Below are 23947 nucleotides of genomic sequence, written 5' to 3' on the forward strand. Positions count from 1 at the left end.
CTTCATGCTTACATTTTGATTTCGTTAGAAATTGGTGATACAATAGTCCAGGAGCCTCAAATCCTGAAATCTCCGTGATCACGGATTCTAATATTTTTAAGCTTTCAGGATTGGTGGCTCCTCGCCTATAAGATTGAGATTTTAGTAGACACGGGGTTATTCAATTTTTTGTTGGGACAGGCTTTATGAAAAAATAAGTTTTAAAACGGCATCATTTTATTATTTAGTCATCACATTTATTTATAAACAATTTAAAATTAAGGAATAATTTATTTTTTTTTTGTTAATCTACCACAAATAATGACACATGTTACGACACGGTAACCCCGCCGGAACGACATATTTTTGGCGTTTGGCGAATCATAATACTTGCAAAAAGTATATAAAATATTGCTCTATGAAATCAAGTCGAATTTAATGTACAATATAAAGGAGACAAAAAGTAAATGCATGAATTTGCACCGATTTATTATTCTTTGGGTATTTCAACTACTGAAACAGCAACAATAAATAGAAACAAAATATATATTATTAAAAAAAGTGTTTATACAATATTCAAATGGCTAATATGCGTTAATGAATTCTTAAAATTTAGATCAACTATAATTACAAAAAAAATATATTCAATCAATTTCCAAAAATCAAATCATATAAAAATAAAATCTTCACCAACCGATAACATTCTAACTACTTCATGGTAGCCTGAAACACCCACAGAAAAAACGATCAATTATATGAGTTCTACCAGTTTTTTTTATTTCAATCATTCGCACATATCATTCACCATTTTCATCATGTCTTTTTCCATATTATCAACTTGATGCACATCTATAGTGACTTCCATGTTGTTTGTAGGTGTCGAAGGTAGGTCATCTTCGTCCTCTTCTAAATCCGGAGGCGGTCTTAATTTTACCAAAGCTTCCCTTAATTGTTGATAGACTTTTTTAAAACTTTCTAACGTACTTGCGGGCGATTTTTTATTCGTCCGCGATTTTTTTTCTTTTGTTACTTCTTGTTCCACCTATCGAAAAGATTAAAGGAATATTTGGATTTAAAAATTGAAAGGAGCACTCAAGATGTAGAAATAAAATAAGGCAATAAACATTTTGTTGGTTAAATGGACAAAAAAAGTTCTGTTGCTCATACCTCGCTTATCCATTTTTCTACTTGTGCTATAATTTCGAAACGCTTTATATAAAAGTGCGCTTGGATGATTTCTTTGAAACAAGGACAGGGATTGAGAATTTGCTCTAACATCGCCCATCGAACAGTTGCTTGACATATATTAAGATTATAATCTCTAGAGCTAACTGTTCCAGCTGGAGTACCCCTGGCTCTTTCATAACCTGAAAGTAGGAAATTTAATTAGAAATTTCTCCTTCAAGAACTTCATTTGTTTTATTATCAGTTTATTTATTTAGAAGCATATAGGTAGTACTAACCTGGTTCATTAAAGTACGGTTCTGGAACAAGAATAAGACTTTGTATAGAAACTAAAACCTGTAAGAAACTGGATGTTTGAGCATTCCATTTTTCCTCTGGTCTGCCGTGCCACGTATTCAGTACAGATAAACATACTTTACCATCATTGTATAGATTGGGATTAAATCTGACAGTATGATGACCTGTCGTTTCCAAATTTATCATCATTGGAGACAGGGGATAATCAGGAGGAAAGAATACATCTAATTCGAAACAGCCATTCGCGTACGGAGTGTCTGCAGGACCTTAAAAATGAAAAACAAATTGTAACAATTTCCTCCTTCTCATCAAAAAAATCTGTTCTCGTTGGTTTCTATTAGACCTAATATTATGAGGTGCTCCCTTAGGAGGTTAATGAGCTAGGCTTTTCCATCCAATAAGTTCCCGATAAAAAAGAACTTAACGGGTGAAATTTAAATTTGTATCTGATCGAAGAGGGGTAGTTATTGTTAAAATAGGAGCAAATAGGTAAATTCCAAGTGAAAGAAAAACCGGGAAACTTAAAAAATGTAATGGCCCCACACTCTAGGTAGAAGTGACGTGTATGTTTCATATAAAATCTAAATAAATACTGACATAATATGACAGTTGTTTGTTTGGAAATAGGTTCTTCTTTTTCTTCATTTAATTAACACTATTTTAGTTTTTGTTGTAATTGATTATGAAACCAAAAGAATGAAATTTACCTGTAATTAACACTTTCATGACGTCTAGTCGGGAATTATCATATCTAACAAAAACAGAACTACTATAACTTAAAGGTAAACTAGTTGATAATGTCACAGCCTCTTGCGCTATCCTCTTCACTCTAGTAGGATGCGATTGCTCACTAGTTGTCTTAGCATTGTTTTCGAAATGATGGGATACCACAAATTTTATTCCTCCTTCCGGTAATTCCGTAATCATTTCATAAGAGGCTAAAAAAAAAAAAAATAAAATTGTTAATTTCAATCCACTAGTAATTAAACCGTAGGATACATTATAATAAATTTAAATGATTCATTGGATCCACTTCCATACTTTGCCTAACGTCAAAAATATACTCAAATTTTAGTTTCACTCAATTTTTCCTTTCTTGATCATACAGCCACTTTTGAAATCACCACTACATTTTATATAGTTTTGTTAGTTGTTACTGATATTATGTTGGTGAAAAAGCAATTTATATTGGAAAAACTTACAAAATTGCAAATTTTTCATAATCCTCAAATACTGTTCGTCCATTGATGCCACAACTTTTTTATCTATTGAATTTTCGTTGACGTACGCAAAATCCGATTCCGCTAAACCGCTAGTTACCCTCGAGACCAAATTGGCGGTGTTCTGTATATCCGGCATCAACGTCGCCAAACCTTCTCCTTGATCCAGTTCTTCCAATTGTTCTCCCAATTTATTTTTTGATTTGCTTTTTGTATTCAATCTAAAAATATATTTTTCATTTAAATATGTCACTAGTAAACTTTGAATTGAAATACCTAAGTTTAGAAGCGTACGTATCTACACAACTCTTCATGTTTTTCAATAAAGAGCTAACCGATGGTTCACTGTTTTTGTTCTTTTGTGGTAATAATAAACTAACTAACTGAGAACTAACGGCAATGGCTCTGAGTAGTAGGAGAACTGCTCTGTACAATGGAATGTGTCGGGCCATATCTAAAACTGTAAAAGAAAACAATATACCACCACTAAGTAAGGTTTTTTTAGTATAATCATTTATCACTTGTAACTTTCACTAATTTCTATTGCAACCTGTACTATTTGTAAATACTGCTATTTTTTTGTTTTGAATTTTGAAGTTATTTATAATTTAAAGTAGTTTCTAAAAACGGTATTTCCACATTTTGAATCTAAAGTTAAAATACATAACACCCAAAATTAATAGTTCACAATTGTGTTTAAACAAAAAATGTCTTATTATTAATAATAAAATGATTGAGTTGCGCTTTCAATTACTTCTTACTAGGATATTTACACGTTTTGAAGGACAAAGCAGCAGGTTGATACATTTAAAGTATCACCGGATGTCTTGTAAGTAGTTCAAATGTACTGTGGCATCCACAATCAAGTTAAAATGATAAATCATTATCAACGTTCTTTATTAGACTTACAATTCAGTTCAGTATGCAATAAATATTTCTGCTTTAATGAAAAATTATTTAGTAATACCAATAAAACAAAATTATATGAGAATTTAAATACTTTCTAAAAGGACATATGCACATTCCGAGCAACCAACTTGCAAGTAACAAAATTTTTAGGTTAAGAAGAATCACTAGATATTTTGTAAGCAGTTCAAATGTATTGTGATATCAAACATTGTATTCCAATGAAAAATATTTCACTAACAACAATGAAATATGCTTTTGAAAAATTCCCAAAAGAACATTTCTACGTTTTAAAAGACAAAACTGAAAGTTATATACATTTCCAGGCTCAGTAGTTCATCTGTACTTTAACAACAACTATGTCCAAATGAAGTATATTTCAGTAATCATACGATCGAAATACAATGTTGAATTTATATCATACCTGAATCGTTTCTGAGGTAAGAACTGATAGCCGGTAATAGCGCACTTTGAGTTAACAGTTCGTAAAAAGCGCGAGGTAATACATTTTCAGTTAATTCATCATCTGCATCGTCATTTGGATTTATATAACTTGCTAACACTTGCAGAAGCACCGTTACGTGTTCTTCTTCGCTTTTTTGTTTTAAAAGTGCTTGTTCAACGTTCCAACTTTGTTGAGTGGATCCTGTACCAAATCCAGTACCTGAAAGATATTAATCAATAGAAAACTTTTAATATAGTGATAAGTATACACTGGTTATTTCAAATATCTATGTTATATTTATAAAATCGCTTCAAAATCAATAACAAATACAATTTCAATTATTAAAATGGTTCACCTTTGGCCCAATACAATTGCGACTTGTCCTCTTTCAGTTTTATATTCAGATTATCCTTATCATTACCATTATTAGATTGATGAGAAAATATTCCTATACATGCTAAAAGTAGATGAACTACTCCTATGTTGATACTTATCCTTCTCAACAGTCGACCATCGTCGGTACTCAAAGGAGTACTGTCATACAACTTCTTTAAAACTTCAAATGGTAATGTTGGTAAAGAATCCGAGATGGGAGAATTAAATATATCGCCACCTGAAAAAAATTAATATTAAATAGTTCAGAAACTAGTTCATTTATTAATATGATTAATAAATTTTGCTTTTATATGATTTATAAATATTGATAGATATCCGAACTTACCTTCTCCGTCATCAGTAACACCTAAAGTTAACCTAAGTAGATACAAAGCTTTTTTCATATCTTTTAGCAAAACTTCAGCATACCCAGGTAGCCTCAAAAATAACCCGAATGCAGTTAATGAATGAGGTGGTACATGAGATATAATAACAGATGACTTTGAAGGTGAATTAGTCCCAATGGCATCTTCCAAAATGTCTTCATATACATCATCGGATTCTAAAAATTACAAAGATATTAAGTACGCACTGTATTATTTCCAGTTAGTTACCTACCATCAACTTTAATCCATTCGGAATCTGATGAGTCTGGTGGGGATTTTTCTAAAATGGCTGATCTGATTGCTTCCGGATAAACTGTGGGTAGGTGTTGAGCCAATAACGCAAGACCACCCATCGAACTGAAAACTTGTAAGGCACTGCATATAGGTGGTTGTTGGAACACTGATGAATTCGCTTCGTTATTACATTTTTCATCATTGTCTAAAAAATAAGAGTAAATTATACAGTGTGTTACAAAAGTCAGTAAATAAATTTGTTGAATTGATATATTTTTAACAAGAGTCAAAGTATTAGGAATAGTTTTACTAACTTTTACACTGGTAGATTTTAAGATGTATGTAAGGCCAATCGGTGGTATTCCCTTTGGACTCAATCAGTCTTAAAAGTTGTCCCAGATTTACAGTGAGAGGCAGTGGTTGATCGGAATATGTTTCACACTTAATGATTCGACCTTCAATGACGTCTGTAGCATTAGTCGAATTGGAAGTGTACCTGTAATTGGATGAAATTATATTAATTATAATCTATTTATGTTAACTACCTGATACAAAAATTTTTGGAAAAAAAAAACACACACTTTAATACATTAATCTAATATCTAATTCCAAGAATAAAATCCAGACACCAATGAGCATCTGGTCGTCAGAAACTGAAAGAGAAGACAAATATGTGCTCAAGATGTGAGATCCATTTTCATAAATAACGGTATTCTAAATAATTATTGATTAAAATAGATCTTATTCAAGAAATTATACATTAATAGAAGAAAAAAATGTTGGGATAATTAGTGTAGATTTTTTTGGAAGATTTACATAATGGATTTAAATATATTATATAAAAGATTATTAAATAATGTTTCACCTTTTCTTTTTGGACTGAGGTGTTGCCGTAGATTGATTCTTTGCATCTTTGGCACGTTTATCTTTGGCGGTAACTCCTGCAGCCATGCTCATCTCCTGTTCTTCTGCAGCGAACCACGATTTGAAAATATCCCTCTTTGTGGTATAATTATTCTTCTTATTGAGAGACAATTCTGATTTATAAGAAATTTTGAAGAATATATGTTGTTCAAGGATCTCCAATAGTGTAGTGTTAGTGCTCAGACACAACATGGCACGATTGTATGTTTGCTTAAAAGCCGGATGAGCGGGAATGTAGCTTTGGATGAGTTTAGAACTTTTATACAGAGTTTCGTCTGCTTCTATATTGACAGGAATTTTCTCGTTTTCTAGTAGCAATTGTAATATTAATCTAAAAATGTTACATATTTAAGTTTAATCACAAAATTTAGATTTAACATTAGGCTCACTTACCTACGCATAAATCCGGATATGCCATTGGGCTGCATATATATGACATCACATAGTACTTTAGATAATCTAGCTTGGTTCGTAGAATGACATAAACAACATTTAGACAAAAATTTAACGCAGACTTCTTCTAAATGAACACGCGCTTCAGTTTGTAGGCTAGATATTTTGGAATTGGGCGATTTACACAACCACTTTAATAAATGTAACCAAAATGAAGAGCCATCTTCGGAGCCCAACCAATCTCTCATCATTTTTTCATCGCTTATGTCAGTGAAGAACTGTAATATGCTGGAAACGTTTTCTAATTTAGCCATAGGTATCGCCGATTCGTTTTCGCTGTGGCAAAATTCCAATATTGCGCTGTTCAGAAGCTTCGGTAATCCGGAATCGAGTAATTGTTGGATAGATGTGGGAGATCTGCTGACTAGCGCTATGGTTTCTAATTGTTCTGAAGTGAGGTTCAAGTTTGATAGATCTCCTATAATTAAATGACCGTACCATTCTGTAGTGGTTTCAAAAACTCTTTTATTGTCGTCTGTTAAGCCTTCTGAATCTTTTCTGTCGTCGCTAATGGACGCTTGATGACCAGTCGATAGATTTGGTACCAACACACCGATTTTTTCTAATAAAATTGGGAATAGATCGGGCATTATATAACATAACGAACATAACAAAGAATCCAACGAATATTTGAGACTGATGCTCGATTTTGATTGCGTTTTCAATGTATATATCGCGTTAAACAAATCTAAGGATATAAGCGATGTTAGATCGTACTGAACTTGAGTCTGCTTGGCCGTCCATAGAATCGAAGCTATACTGGAGAAATAAGCTGCGTTACAATTGTTGGTATTTTGGATTAGAATCGCTTCGTTTATAGTAGTTTCTAACCATTCCAAAATTATTTTTATTCTGTAAGGAGTATCATCATCCTAAAATATTAAATAGCAGTTAACAAGTTTAGCAACTAAATCCGATAAATTACTCTTACTTGGTGTTCGCATATTTGGTATAATAGCTCGCACGCCGATTGGTATCCGGAAATATTGATTAATCTGTCTTGCCAACTAGCATCTGCTACCATCAGAGGTTCTATGTCTGATCTACTGTCCAATAATACCTTTATGGTTTGGTAACTATTTTCCGAACTATGAAGAACCAATTCTCTTAATACTTTTTCTAAACATGGAAGATAAACGGGTAATATATGTGATGGTACTAAAAGTAGCCCACAACAAGTCGTAAGTAGATTAGGTACTGCTGAAGCACTTTCTATAATTTGACGTTTCACTTCTGTACTCGAACCCAACGTGAAACAATGATGCAATAATCTGAGCCATCCTAAAACAATTTTTCATTCTACATGTATCACCAATCATTCTACTAAATGATACTAACCTAAACTATGTTTGCAATGTGATTCATCTTCCGCATCAGATCCTTGCATTAAACTACCACCAAAAGCATAGTTGCCGAGTAAACGAATATATATGAGACCTATACTGTTTGCATCATGGGGTTTGTACAATCTAATCAAGACGCAATTCACTACTTTTGGCACAGGTAGATGTAAGCGTATATAAGTTAAACCACTTGTTGGCAGAGGTAAGCAAACTGGTGAAAGTCTAGACGGACCATTAGCTGATACCTACAAAAAAATTATTTTTATTATTTATTATTTTCATATACTTCGTCCAGAGAATCTAACGAATTTAATAGTAGTAATTTCACGGAGCTGAATATTACTTTTGTGAATGGAACTACTGCACTAATAAGAATGTACCAGCAACAAGGTTCAAGAAAAAATACCAAATTGTATTCATAAATTACATTAAGACTTCCTAGATTCCCTCCATCAATTTAGGTTAATGTTAATAAAAAATAAAACTGCATTAATCAAATTATAATAAATCAAATGATTATATTTACCTCTAAAGCCACATACGATGGTGAAGTAGCCAAATTGGCAGAATGGGGTTGCAGCTGCACCTCCCTTAATAAAACAGCGTTAGGTAATTGCAACATCAATTCAGTATGATTTTCTTCGGGATAAAAATGATATGACCATAACGGAGCTCTTGCACGTCTATGGGTGCAGCCCGCTGAACCCTGCAAACAAATGAATATTGTTTATGTGAACGTGTAAAGCCACAATAAAAAATAAGTTCATCAGATATTCGTGCATACATTTGAAACATATACATATAAAATTAGGGCGATTAAAAAAATGTTCTTCAACTCTTACCGTTTTAAATGTTTCTATTTCATATAAAAAAAGTCCTCACCAAAGATTAGCCCTGTAGCTTCACTCTAAGGGCCGTTTTTTTTTATTATAGTTTCCCATTTGATAAACATGAGAAAATTTCCTTTTATACCTAAATTTTCTACAAAAGGATTTCTTTTATAACAAATAGAAACATTTCAGACGGTAAGAGCTGAAAAAATTTTTTTTAAGGACCCTAATATAAATGAAAAGATATTTTTATCTCTTTAGAAAATATTCAAACGGCGTGATGTAATATTTTGCAAAATTTTGGATTAATTATCATTTTCCTTGTAGTTGAATGTCCACCCTTATTGTTATTAATGATAAACTTGTTTATTATTAGTTTCCATTTTTTTAATCCATTTAGTGTAAAGTTTTTAACTAACTTTTGATAACGGAAAAGATATTTTACTGGATGGAAAGAAACTGTATTTATAGAAAACCAAAACTAATTTTTTTAACCTTAGATAATATGGAATATTGTGTAGAATTTTAAAAATAGTTCGGTAGACCTATGCTCTAAGTGTGATGTAAAAAGAAAATCATAGTTTAGTGGAATATATAGTGTCTACCATCAATGGTAACGTTACAGTTTCATTTAATAATAACCTTGACACTCACATACTGAATTTAATTGGTACTTAAAGCACTGAAAATTGATTACTAACTTGTATCAAAACATCTGCAGATTGAGCTGTGCTTGATTCGCAAGATATTGTACAATATGGTGCAAAGTTTACTAAAGCCATTTTATTTTCTATCGACGTTTGCATAATTTTTTTGGATGAAGAGGCTGAAGATATAATACTCCGAACGTCTGGGGTGTTATTAATGCTACTAAAATGTTGCATTACCGTTGATATAGTACCAACTTTCGATAAAGTACTAGGTGAAGTTGTACTATTAACAATGCTGTTACCTAATATTGTAATTCCACCTGAAACACGAAGAAATCTTTTTTAATAATTCTTCTCTTTTTCTAATGGGATACTTACCCGCATCAAAGAATTTTTCAATTGCTTCTTCTGTATCTAAAACTTGCAATATGAACCACAACAAAGGTTCGCTAAGCTGCGGCGCTTGCGATAAAAAAATTAATAGCGGTCTTAATAACAAATCTTTATTCGAAGCTTTCCGAGCCAATAACGCCAATAAATGAAATATTGCGTCTCCTACTGTATTCGGTTCACTTAAAGTGGAAAAAGCTACCTAAAAAATAAAAAAAAACAAAGATGAAGATAGGGGGTTCCTTAACTACGTATATTTTACCTTTTGTGAAACATTAGCAAGCATACAAAGTGAAGATGACTTACATGCCGCCAGACAGCGACATAATCTTATAACGGTTGGATGATGTTGAAGGACTATGTCTGCGAAGCACGGAATTTGCTGTTGGATGCGAGAATTTTCTTGATTTATTTGCTCAGCTTTGGATTCATCTGTTTGCGATGTTGCTGCTGATTCTGTATCCATCGCTTCCTGCAATACATTAAGGCAATTAATAAAAATATAATAATTTTCTTAAAATATTCAGCTTCTGCTGATAAATTCTAGTTAGTTTTGTCGAAATAGAGCCGCTATACTTTTATTCATGTTTATATTACTCACCTGTTGATTCGGCAATGGTGTTTGCACTAGTTTGCCTAATAATTTTAATAATAATATCAACAAATCTTCGTATGAAACTGGTCTATCTTGTTTATTAGAATCTGAACCTAAGACACTGGCGAATATATCGCTAAAAGTGCTTGTCATAACAGCCTGTTTTTCACCTATACTTATACACTTGACTCGTTCACTATTTATCACATAACTATGAACTAAGGCGGCTAAAACAAACAAAAAAATTATAGATATGTAAAATAGTAGATATAATTATAAAAAAAAATGGTTACAACTCACCTGTGCTTTCCAAAGTGCTCATTGCTATACTCAAATCAGAGTTAGCGAAATCTAAATACAACATAGTTTGTAATAATTTACACTGAGCGTCTAATGGACCCAATCTACAAGCCACTGAACCCGAAGGTCGAGTTAATTGGTATGTAACTTTCAGTAACGTAGATTTCAAAAGATTTCCTAATTTACTTGTTGGACTGACAACGTCGCATCTTATTTGTAATCTTACTAAAAAATCGTGTAGGGCTTTACACAGTAGAGGACCGGCCTGTAACAATATTTAAAGTAATTAATATAATCAGAATAAAAGCAATAAAGAACTTTTAAAGAATTGAAAGATGCATCGTAATGAATCTGGAAAAAAATTAACATTCTAATAATTAAGCTACTATTGAAGAATTTAGATCCCGTGATATCTGCTATAAGAGGGCATGATGAACAAGAAAAATCGATCTAGGTTCTTGGTGACAGGAATTAAAAGCCTAATATACTGCTAGAAAAAGAATACAAACGCTGAAACGTTGCCTATAAGACTGGGGAAATAAAAAGAGACCAGATAATACCCAAAAGTTAATTCAAAGCTGTGATACCTGTAGATACGAAAAGTATTTGGATCTTATCGAAAACAATCTACACTGACTTTCTTACAGGGCTAGATCACCTCAGAAAGTCTAGCAGAAACTGACATAAGGCATAAATGTAAGATGGAAGACATCATTAGATGGATAAGTAAATGAAGAGAAGTCTACATCGTATTATATGACAAGTGTAGCTTTTGTCGGAAGGAAGAAGCAACTCCAGTTCATCGATTTCTAGAATATTTAGTGTTTGTAAATCTATGCAAAAAATGTCAAGTAAAAACCTCCTTGAAGTAACTATAGATACTGAAGTTCATTCTGGACCTGAAAGATGAACTGTAGATGTTGTTTTTTCTCATAGGAAATAAATAAATCTTTCACTTTGATAGCTATCACTGTCCACTAATTAACAATGACATTATAGCTTGTATTAACAAAAGAAGTAAAGCTAAAAAGTACATATATATGGTTAGGAAACACTATCAGTAGTAAAAATTGAAAAAAAAACAAGTAAAAGATTCCAGTTTACAATGTAGTTACATTTTTTTTTATTCATCTATATTATATTTATATACAAACCGAAAAAAAAATAGACTTTTGGGACAAAAGAACTCATATCAGTCTCACATAACATATTGATTGCTAACTAGTTACTATGTCCTTGTTTTTTTTAAAAATATTTTTGCATCATTATAAAATTACACTTTACAATTTTTGAAAAATTAGATTTTACTCACCAGTATTTTTCCATTGAAAACGGGCCCGGTACCAGACAAGAGATTTAAGAAAAACTGCACAAAATTCACATGCGTGACGATAGTATGCGCCATGCCAGACAAATCAAACCATTTTTTCCCATTATTAGTATTACAAACCAAAGTTAACGTTTGCAAAGCACTGCACCATGTTGTTAATGATAAGCCAGGTGTCCAGGCCATAGCACTAATCAAATAATTGATGGAACTACAGTTCAACACGATTTGAGGAATAGCCCCAGGTGCGAATTGTTCATATTTATTCGAAGAATTCAAAGTTAACCACAATTGGAGGATGTGCTCTATTTTGGAGGGATCGTGATTGTGGATATTTTCAAATAATGATGCGAAACAAAATGTCAACAGTTTTTGATTGTTTAGAGAAGATTCTGGTTGTAAATTTTCTAAAGCAGTAGGCCAATGATTCAGCTCATTATAACTCTCTTTTTGAGATGTCTCCAACGAAACGTTCTGTATCAACAAATGTGTGTTCCTTATTAATAATTTTTTCAAAGTGATTTCCGAGTTGGATTGAACACCCAATTCTAACCTCATATCCATTGCACAGGACAATCCGGAATTTGAAGCAGTTATTTGTTTAGAAACTTTCGAAGTTGTTTTAATTTTTTGCGAATCTCCTAATAATTCATCGAAATCAGAATCTTCCGATTCGAAAACAGAAGGCAGAGGTGGAAAATTGGCATTATTCAACATGGGTATCGGTGTACTACTTTTCTTTGGCAATAATGCTTCTACGACTGCTTCAACGTCCAAATGTTCTTTGTAACTGTTTAAAAGGGAGTTGGATTTAGATTGTATGTTGGATGTTTCTGCGACTAATGTATCAACGTTGAAATTGTCTTCTGAATTATCTACTTCTGTTGCTGCATCTGGAATTACACAAAATAATATTTCTATTACTTGTCATGTGGTTATTTTTAAAGGGTGTACAGAGTGTGTGTAAGTTTGTTTGACCTTCAGAATTGTATTTATTTAAAAAATAATACTACCGAAAAGGAATGTATGTCTAGAGCAATCAAGTTAATATAATTATACTATGTGATTACCATTCTGTATCCAACTAGGTGATGAAACTGTTTCAGTTTCCATTTCAATATCTTCTATTTTGACTGAACTGAGTTCCATAACATCTTGTAGGAAACAAGCTAATGCAAATGGCGCCCAAGGTATTTTGCTAGATATGCAGAAATGAATGAGATCAAGCAACTGATTTTCTTTAAGGAGCTGACCCAATTGTAGTTTTGCAAGTGTAACTAATTTTGATATAACCTAAAATTAGAATTATTAATTTAGTTTCATCCGAATATTTTCGAATTGTTAACTTACCTTGAAACATAATAAGAGCATATCTGCACTACTAGAATGATCCATTGACAAAATCAATTGTAACAGACCTTTTGCTACGACCAAACAGTGATTACTGTTGATATTTTGTGGCATTTTAAGTAGAGGATGCTGTTTCTCGACTGGTTGTTCTTTCTTTTCCTTGGCCAATCTTCCTTCGTCTTGTATTTTCTTTATACACTTCAATCTTGTCAATTTATCGTGGACAGACATACTTTTCATTTTTTGTTGATAGGAGTTATCGGAGTTTACTACAATACTAGAATAACTCTGGAACAAGAAAAGTAATTTATAATGTTTTCAATCTAATGTGTATGGTGGTACCTACAGGTAAGGTATTGCTGGATACTTGCACCATCCTCTTACAAGTTTTCTTTCTGTTATTCCCTTTTGAATTATCGACGTTCTTAGTTCCAACCATTTCGCCCAAAACCCAATTCCACCTATTTATAGAGGATGAAGATGTCTTACATAGAGATAATTGTAATGAAAGATACATGAGTTCCCAAGATATTAACGGCAAATCTACAGTGGCAGCTAATAACGGTCTTCTGTTTGTTATTAAAGGTGTCAACGTGTCGTGAAGTATCCTTAAAGCAGCATCGATACAAGAGCTTTTTTCCGAAGATTTTCTACTTAGATATGAAAGCAGAACGAATAATCTGTCTTGGGGGAATCTTTGGATGCAGGAGGTTGCGAAATTTTCAGCTAGAGTATCAGCTAAAAAGTCGCCCCAGAATAATGATTTTCCGCAATGTTTTTCTAAAAACATCGCTCCCAATAATTGTAACCTAGAATGTTGGGTCATGCAAAGACCTTTAAAGAATTGTTGACATTCTTCTTTTGACATTTCTGTTGTTGCATCAATTGAAAGGAGTACTTCCAATAAACTCTCAGCTATTGATGCTAGTTTATCCGTGGAAATTTCGGAAGATTTATTATTTTTTACATTAGAAATACCCTCAATTCTAGTCATAACGTTTTTTATTATATTCAATTGATACTGATATTTAATACTTTCTTGATAAGCCCCCACAATTTTGGTATGTTCCGCGTTATTACTATTTGTATTTCTATCTTTTAATATATTCATATATGTTGCTAAATGGGCCGCGTTTTTCATATCTGCTACTATAAAAGGTTGCAGAAGTTCTTTTAACTTCGAACAAGCTAAGCTGTATCTACAATTAATATCTTCAAATAATTTCGACAGTATTCCAAGTTGTTTATCTAAATCTGGTGTCGAAGTTGTATTTGAACTTTGAGGAATTTCTGGTGAAGTTTCATCAGACATGACGGTTATATGACCATAAAAGTAACCTAAAGGTATACGGCATCTCACAGTTGACATCCCATATCGACCAACAACGGTTATCTATAAAATAAATTAGTTTTTTATAATGACTAAAAGTTAACTATATTTTTATACAAACCTTCATATATCTACATAAAGGAGGGGGTTGTAAGTCCGTTAGTAGCAAATTTCTTGTACCAATGTCCATAGCAACAACTAATCTAGTTTCATCAACATCTTCCCCTTTTAGCCAAATGTCAATTGTTAACGTTACCAAATCAGCACAGAATGGTATAAAAACATCCGTCAATAGGACTGGTTTTCCAAAATCCAAAGTTATATGTCGCCTTGCTCCCGATTGCATCCTCTCGACTACAATTACTTGTTTTGGAGGAATAGTTAAAAGTTCTTGCCACGGTAAACCATTTCCTGGTAATCTGGCCGGCTCGTTGCTTTCTGGTATATGCATCGATTTATTTGGCATCTCTAGCGGTTTTTCTTGAACTGACATTTTTGGATTTATAAATACTATGTCGCTAATGCCTGTGAGGTTAAACAAAATAACTAGCGTGTATCAAACTATTGAGACACGTCAGTTAAGAATTAGCTTTTTGAAATATGATAAGTTACTATAATTGTCTTCGATTTATCAACATTGTACTATATTCTGTGTTATATTATTGTAATACAGGGTGACATTTAGCATAGGATCCCTATATATCCCTTTTCCAAGAATTTTATCTGTCCAGTTATTTTGATCTTAATTGTGTCACCTTCTATATATAGAAAAAACATTTCATATTTCAATTGTAGCAGTAATTAAATTTTAATTGCAGTGAGCCATCACATTTCCTTAACACTAAGAAAATTAAATGGGTCCCTAACTATTTCTATACAACTTTTTCGTATAAACTCACCTTTATGCTCTAAATATCCCGAATCTTGCAACATCTCAATCACCCATTTGTTATAACCTGGTTTCTCTTTGACTTCATCCTTGATCACTTTGATTTTATCCATTACTTTTTCTACACTTTCTTCTCCCAAAGGGTCACTGGATACAGATGAGAAAGCAATAGGAACGTTATTTAAAAAAGCAGAATTAATATTGGAATCGGCCCTTTCGACTCTAGTACCTTCACTGGACCATATGCAAGTAAAATGTAGAGGTTGAGTTTCTATAAGACCCCTAATAATTCGCAATGAAGCGACGTTTTTATATTTGAGTTTTGTTGTAGATGTAGATAGAATGTCCTTAGGACTAATGCTGTCCTTATTAAAAGAATAATTAGATGTACTTATAACACTTGGTGTTTGTTCTTGTTGTGTTGGATTTGAAGGTAACATGTAAGTAGATGAACGATCTCCTTTGATATAAGGAGGTGGTTCCACATCAAATAGCTCCGGTTCCATTGGAGTGCCGTACAAACCATATCTACCTCTTAAGACTAAATGATATGGGTTTGATCTTTTGAGTAGTTCATTAGCCACATTGCTAAGAAGTGCTGTGCATTTGGTGGCTATCATAGACTCTTTATTTTTTGCAGTTACTTTCAGTAAGAGGGAAAACATCCATTGTAAACCGCTGGCCGATTTTATTTCAGTTATAGAGTCTAGAATTGAAGTCAGTGCTTTAAGCACCGATGAATTAAAGTGATCTCCACAGCTGGGGCTGATATTTTCTGAACCACTAAAAAATAAAAAAAAATCTATTACCATAGTGAAAAAGTTTTTTTAAGATAGATAATATTACATGTATTGAATTAACTTTTAATTAATAAGACTCCTGTATGATGGATAGAGGTCACCACTAATTACACGTTTATAAAGGCAGTTAAATTTTGAGCTCATTACCTCCCAATTGTTTGTTTTAATTAATAGTGATTATTGCTGAAAATTATTACCATTATTGGATTAAGTGAAGGAAGAAATCACGAAGAAAGTACTCCATATTCTCCCGATCTGTTTCCGGTGACTACTGGCTATTTTCAGTCCAGAAAAAAGATTCTCCAAGAAGAGAAGTATCATCACTGAAAGACTTGACTACTTTGAGGTAAAAGAAAAATTGTCTTAGAAAGTTTGGAAAAGCATTGAACTGATTCTATGACTCTCAAAAAAAAATATCTTGATGATGACTAAAACAAAATTATTCGAAAACCGGGTCCTTAGTGCCATCTAGTGATAGTTGGACAGTACAACTATAATTTTTTTCCGATAATAAACAGCTTAGTTTAGAATGGGGTAACAAACGTCCCAGTATGGAAGCTATGGTTGGCGCCAGAAGTGTGGCAGATAAGGGTTAAAAAGAATCGAATTACCAGTGTGTTGACTAATTTATTCATGTTTATGATTGAAATGCTTACCTGCAGCATGTGATGATTAACCGAACGGCCTTGTGAGCCACACTCCTGCCTCCCAGTAACAAACACTGGTATAACAACACCTCTAAACGTTCCTCAATCATACTCAGAAACTCCAGTTGTTGATTAGGCGCTTCTCCGTTATTACTGCGATTTCTACTCAATCTTATCGAAGCGATCCAGTCTAACGTGTCCAATACTAAACCGATCTCGTCGTTATTTATACTAGTAACGGCTGTAAGCAGTAACGACTCGACAAAAATACCTGATTCCAGCATCAAGCTCCTCTGTGCTCGTTCTTTAGAATTCTCGGGATGTTTCACCGTGTGCAAAGTTAAACTTAGTTCGTGTATGACGTCGCAGCCCATGTAAATGTCGGTTTTTAGAGGAGGCAAACCGAATTTGTCTGTATTAATAGTTGAAAATCGATCTGTGTTCTTTTTAACTTTACTTTTACCGTCGTCTTTAGCGTTGACAGCTCTTATGTGAAGAAGTAGATTCCTCACTTTGGTTTTGTATAATTTCGGACTCGTTAGAGTAACAATGCCACTTTGTTCTGTTAGATCTAAGTGGGAAGCTAGATCTATAGGACCTGCGAGGATATCGGCGTTATGGGCTCTTAGATATTCTTGGGATGTTACCGGATTATCTACCCATTGCAACATGTCTATTGTTACAGTTTCATCTACGGCAAATTTTACGTCTCTTTTGTGTCCGATGCCGTTTTTATTTTGTCGCAACAACGTAATTTCGACATTCGGTAAAGTGCTGCTTGGTTGAAGAGTAAAATGAACATCGACGTGTCCTAATACGGTCGCTCCTGGTAGTGTAATTTCAAATATATGCTCGTCCCATGTCGTTGTATCCGTTAATAATCTCCAAGTTTTCGAACTTTGTTCACCATCACATTGAGGTTGTCTACGTTGCCTTAACGATTGCTGAAATTCACTCCAACAAGGAGGTACTACTACACAATAACCTGTTTTTAGGGGTTCAAAGTCACAATAAAACTTTAAAGTTTTTAGATCATTTAAGGGAATGGTATCGGGAGGTTTTTGGAAACATTTCATTATTTCTGTACTATCCAAGTTATCCAGAGATTGTGACAGAGCGTTCGCACTATCTACGTTCATGCCAAACGGATCGTCATCTTCGTGATCGTCGCTTGATTCATTTTCTGCATTATTAAGAACGTAAAAATGAAGGGAACCATTCTTTGTTGAAGCGCAGAGTCTATCAAGGCCTGTAAACATAAATTTTTAATTGAAACATGATATCTCAAGAATAATTAACGCTAAATATACAAATATACAAATACTGTAGCAAGAATATTGAAACCAATCAAACAAATAATCATTCACTCAATGGGAGAAAAGGATTTAGTGATGTATGGGTGTTTCAATTTTGATATCAAGTTAGTTACACATTGTATATATGAGCGTTAGGTGGAAGAGGTAGGTAGAATTGTGGTAGTTGGACAGTATGGAGAGATCTCCTTAGCCATAAGGTTTTTGCCAGCTTAGATTATTAGTTTAAGGTTAAGTTGATAATCAGTTGATCAAAGACCGAACGAGAAAAGGTTGTCTAGTAGAAAAAAAAATAGATGGAAAGATCAGATTGTAGAATATATGCAGAATCTAGGAGTACTTGACTGGAACAAACAGATGCAGTACAGAAAGAAATTAAGAACAATAGTCGATGCTTTAAAAATATGTGATAAGCTGTAATTAAATGGGGATAAAATATGGGCTGACACCCACAAAAATACAGAGTCAAAAGAGGTCAATTTGAGCGGCTACAATTCTCAATAGAATGTATAGCCTTGTAAACATGAAATCGTGAGAGCTCACGATAAATAATGAGATCTGGCATCCCTGATTATGTTCCACGTTTCCAATATCCCTCTCCTTCAAATCTTTTTTAATAACTATTGTCAATTTTATTCAATATAAAGTAAACCTTGTACACAATTGAAAGGTGGTAACATAGAATATAAATATGATTATGAAATTCTTTTCAGACTAGAATATTTTTATATTGTAATGTCAAACAATCAACTTCTATATAAGAGAATGTTTCTTAGTGTATTGGGTCCATGTCTAAATGGAAAAATTATAACTGAAAACACTTACTGTTACAAAATGCAGCAGATACGAAACCATCATCTTCGATTTTAGCATAACATATAATATTCAAATCAGATAGACTAACAATTCTGACAACGCCATCTTCACACACCATTATGGCATTTCCTTCTGCTTCGCAACATTTGTCAGGAACAATTCCAAATTTATCGATAACTGGTAATAAATTTATTTCTAGTGGTTTTTCGTTAGCAGCTAATTGTTTTAAAAGTACATGCTCTTCTTTCAATTTGACCATCTTTTCACTAAAATCCAGCTGATATATGACAAGGAAACTTTCAGATGTTTTAGAGCCTTTCAGGCATATTAATAAGTGGTTTTGATCATGTGTAGGTATTATGTCTGATATTTCTAGATCTTGACAGGATTTACAAAATTCTGGTATACTAACGCACTGTACTGCTCGGGAATAATTGAGTTTCTTTGAAGATTTGCTATTCTTAACCTAGGAATAATAGAAATAAGAATTTTAAGACACATTTTTATTGCAAAATTTATATTTTTTTACCTCTGCTATGTGATCTGATATACTAGTTTCACTTTCTGTACAGCTCATTGGTCCATTGAAAAGATGTTTTGCTTTGGAAGGAGGAAGACTGGAATCTGAAATAGGGACTTTACTGAAATCATCGAAAACAAGCACTTTGGGTCCTGTATGATTTTTCTTCAATGTTAACGACGGGGGTAAAAAAACTTCATCGCTTTCTCCTGGTAAGAAACTTTTGTAATAACTAGACATTGTGGGATCTAAGTTGTCCAGAAAGTCAGAAAAACTGTCCTTTTTTTCAAAATCTTCTAATGGTACATAGATTGTCTCTTTTACTGTATTATTACATTGGAGTATTTCTTGGTCTTCTAATTCTTTATTATAAGTAAAATCGTACACAACTAAATATAATCTAGTGTTTGATGAATAATCTGTTGTTGGTTGGGAAATAATACGAGTATCATTATTAGACTGACTGGTGAGTGTTAAACCACATATTATACTTGGTCTAGCTGGTTTGGAATCGTTAAATTTATTATCACCTACTATACAAACTGCGCCGATTTTCTTTTCAACTGGATGTTTTTCTACAAATAAAAATTGGATCAAAAGCAAAATGGAAAATATCAAAATATAGTTTGAAAATAAATTGAACTAATAAATGGAAAAAACTTTAAAATGCTATTTTATACTTACTTATATCAGTTCCAAGCCATCCCCCACTTTGTCCAAAATCCTGTGTGTATTTATCTAATATAAAAGAATCAAACTGAGTGACATAAAAACAATAATCTCTTCTAACTTTCCCAGTAACGTCAAATACTGATACTAATCCATCATTATTTGCTGCTGGTATATAATTTACAACTGAACTATGACCTAGAACTCTTATGCATTGTCCTCCGTATGTGACATCCACAGCGGCACAAGTAGCATATGTGACAGATAAAGGAACGTTTTGTGTATATTCACCTACTACGAACGGGCAGTTTGGGGAATGACGTTCGTGTTCGCTGCAAGGTTCATCAGTTCGTTCCCACGACACCAGACAAACTGAACACGTGAAACACATGGCGCGATCATCACCTGATGTATTAGGTTGATGATAGAAACCTGCTTGTGCCATTTGGTCCGGCAAAGCCCATCTAAACATAAAGATTATTAATAATAATTTGTAAATATTGAGCCCAAAGAATTGAAATGAAATGTTTTGCTAAGCATTACATTTTTGTGGAATATCATAGGAAAATATCCAACAAAAATTGTAATTGGAGATAAATATCTACAGAACCTAGTGTATTATACCTAAATTGTCATTGATAGCGAAACTCACCTATAATCCATGTGAGGCCACTGGCTATAAGTTTCCCTTCTCCTCCATTCACTTGCCATTGATTTTCTATCTGAAGCATTTACTTTTTCTCCTAGTAGATCCGAGAGTCTTTCTTGAACAGCCGAAGCCACTCCCAATTCGGGAATATGCTGTTTTTTGGTTAATAAATTTGATACTATAGTTGATGTTGCATATCTTAAATCTTCTAAAGGTACTGTCAAACAAACTGTGTTCCACTAGAAGGAAATTAAACGTTAAGGAATAAAGTAAAACAATAATTTTCGAAGGTGAATAAATATCGGAGATACTATATGTAGCTGACATTTAACAGATAGTGAATATGAAAATAAATGTACCCAAAACCAAGTCGATGATAATAAGCTGAAAGAGAAGACGTATAAGATAAAATTAGAAGAATCAAATATAGAGCAGGTCAAAAGGTTTATAATATATAAAAAAGTAGCCACACCCATATTGGTATATAGATCAGAGACATGGACACTCACAAACAAAATAGCAAAATACAGATATAAAAGAAAACAAATCAAGTTACAACAAAATAAGGAATAACACTGTAAGAGAAAATCTAAACCTCAAAACAATTCAAAACAAAATCAAAGAATAATACAGAATGAATTACAAACTATAATGAAAATAGAGCACTTACTTTTTGCGCTTTAATACCCTTTTTGTGATGCTTTTGTGCATCTGAAGTTAATTGTGTGAGCTCATTTATAATTTCATCCACACCATGAATATTGCTAGAGATAAGGCTCTCTTTTAAAATAATTGCCTAAAAATATTTAGTTATCAAGAAATTTTCAAAATGTAAATTTGAATACTGAATAAAACTTTATATTCTCAAGCAATCTTTGGTAGCTAATGAAATACATAGTAAAAATTCACTATTGTTATGCAATGAATAAAAATAAATATTATCATCAGTAGTCTTATCCAGCATTGGATTAAGAAGTACTGGGGCTAAAATCGACCAAGGTCCACTTAATTAAATCAAAATCAGCCTGAACTTTTTTAAATGCGATATATTAGTTTTAAATATAAATTATAAGTAAAAATAAATTCATAATTCGCTATAGGTGTCATCACAAGCAATCAAATGTTTTGATCATATCTGATTAAAAGATCCAATTAAGCATTTTTAATTCTATTCATGAATTAATTGTATTATTAATCAATTCAAGTTGTAGATCATTCAAATATATTTTGTACCAGAGATTTTAATTCGGCATTTTCTATATGAATTAATTTGTATAGGAATCTAAACAGTCTAGTAATGTAGTCATAGACTTCGCTCCTTTTCCTCACCTGTTTCTACTCTAAATGTATCAGAACCAGATAAATTGCTTCTTCTTCTATCACTGTAACCCTTAGGTTCTTAGCCTTATTTTTAAATGAAAATTTATTGTGCAAACTCAGAACAAATTACAATCATTCACTATATATTTGATTTTAAATACCAAACATTTAATTTAAATGTCCAATTTATGGAAAAAATGCAAATTTTGCTACAGATCCAATCTTGCTTTTAAAATAAATGATCAAGTTAGTAATTTTCCACTGCCCCTACCTGCTCAGGGTTTATGGCTTCAGCCCTTACTAGACCCTTTCTAAATCTGACACTGATCTAACAGCTGATTTTAATAAATTAACAATAATATATTACATATTTGTAAAAATATGGGAACTGAATATATAATTGTGAAATATTTTGTAAGATATATGATATTCACAAATAGAAATTGTGGAATAATACTAAAACAGGTGTCAATGGAAAAAACTTAGCTCTTTTGTAATTATATACTATATATCATAAAATATGACTTTCAATAGTTAATAATTTTGGTTGGTCATAAAAATGATTCGCCTTATTGTACTGGAATAGTTCAAAATTTATTTTTTGGACACATCGGGAAATATATGCCCTTCTGATATCAGAATTACAATAATGATTTATAAGAATTGCTTCTATTAATCATATCAACAGAAACTTGTTGATAATATTATACCACATATCAATATCTACTTATTAATTTCATCAACTACCAAGTATGAATTGCACTTTTGCATTCAATGGCATTTACTTAATGATATCTTTAATTTATATATAATGTGTACAAATTTAAATGTATAGTTTTGGCATTAACTTTTATTTACATATCTGTTGCACAATTTTGTTTACCTCTGATAGCGGCAGCTCAATTTGAACTTCCTCTTTACTGTCATTTATATTTTTTTGGAGAATACTGTCAAGTAATAAAACACCATTATAGTCTGATCTCACACCCAAAGCTTGCCCATCTGTAAATAAGACTCTGTCCAAAGATGGAATGTATTTACACTTCACATCCGATAGATTTTGCGCTGCAAAAAATACACAACGTATTATCGTCGGCTTAGCAATAAAAATTAGAGTTTTTATAATACCTGAGAGAGAACTGGAGTGTAGGATTACACCAGAATTAACGTCGAGAACTCTTACTACTCCGGTGTGTGTACAAATTAAGATGACATTAAGATATGGATGGTATATTATTTCTTTTACATCTGTATCTATATTTAAATAACCATCTTCGTTTAGAATCCACTGTTCCTCAGCCATTTTGCTAAAAACATCTTGCGCCATGAAAATATGACAACTGTGTCAACTGCCACTGTCTATAAAAATGTGATTATCGGGAATTTTTTTATTTGCTTTAATATTATGGTGCAACTGCTCTTTGACGTATTATAATTGTTTATAATTCAAATATTCGTGTTTTTCTAGTGGATAATTATTTTGATAATTATTTACAGTTTCAATAAATTTTATATAACGAAGTGTCTAGTCGTCCGCTAAACGGATGAATAACATGAATTAGTCATCCGATTATTGAATAAATACCTGAAGTGTCTAGTCGTCCGCTAAACGGATGAATAACACAAATTAGTTGTCCGGTTGTCGGGTAAATAGCATGCGTGTTACCGCTGCTTTTCTTGAATTAAAAGAAAATGTATCAGAATCTCAAAGAACTATAAAATAATATAATACACAATTTTTCTAATAACTAGAAAAAATTTACTTCTTTAGAATTAAAATTTTATCTTTTAGTTCAAAGATTAAA

General features: G+C 32.5%; 1 protein-coding gene across 2 annotated transcripts; it reads right to left on the minus strand.

Moving 5' to 3' along the window:
• Nucleotides 1-198: 198 nt before the first annotated feature.
• LOC130446482 (baculoviral IAP repeat-containing protein 6) lies at nt 199-23692 on the minus strand. 2 transcript variants are annotated; one of them, XM_056782773.1, is made up of 35 exons: nt 23271-23692; nt 23026-23207; nt 21493-21618; nt 20826-21061; nt 20189-20637; nt 19514-20079; nt 18994-19450; nt 16865-18104; nt 15419-16191; nt 14641-15044; nt 13536-14582; nt 13190-13477; nt 12910-13132; nt 11825-12732; nt 10513-10777; nt 10219-10439; nt 9880-10089; nt 9606-9819; nt 9279-9547; nt 8274-8453; nt 7743-7992; nt 7336-7685; nt 6345-7276; nt 5893-6282; nt 5342-5523; nt 5026-5232; nt 4754-4969; nt 4388-4645; nt 4012-4251; nt 2958-3141; nt 2664-2902; nt 2169-2399; nt 1443-1727; nt 1147-1346; nt 199-1021 (listed from the first exon to the last, which is right to left on the minus strand). In XM_056782773.1, the coding sequence occupies exons 1-35, from the start codon at nt 23467-23469 to the stop codon at nt 764-766; spliced, it is 12879 nt and encodes a 4292-aa protein (XP_056638751.1). In that variant the 5' UTR covers nt 23470-23692; the 3' UTR covers nt 199-763. The 2 variants fall into 2 exon arrangements, with proteins under 2 accessions (XP_056638751.1, XP_056638752.1); XM_056782774.1 differs by having other exon boundaries at nt 14641-15005; nt 23271-23576.
• Between the last annotated feature and the right edge of the window lie 255 nt (nt 23693-23947).

This window comes from Diorhabda sublineata, chromosome 7, assembly GCF_026230105.1.
Source record: "Diorhabda sublineata isolate icDioSubl1.1 chromosome 7, icDioSubl1.1, whole genome shotgun sequence".
Lineage (NCBI taxonomy): Eukaryota > Metazoa > Arthropoda > Insecta > Coleoptera > Chrysomelidae > Diorhabda > Diorhabda sublineata.

Bases quoted from the DNA above. Each gene is read 5' to 3' on its own strand.
- LOC130446482 (XM_056782773.1), bottom strand. From the start codon at position 23,469: ATGGCGCAAGATGTTTTTAGCAAAATGGCTGAGGAACAGTGGATTCTA. The intron at 4,970-5,025 runs GTAGGTAACTAA...TGTAATTTTTAG, and splicing joins CGAATGGATTAAAGTTGATG to AATCCGATGATGTATATGAA. The intron at 4,252-4,387 runs GTGAACCATTTT...AATATCTTTCAG, and splicing joins GCAATTGTATTGGGCCAAAG to GTACTGGATTTGGTACAGGA.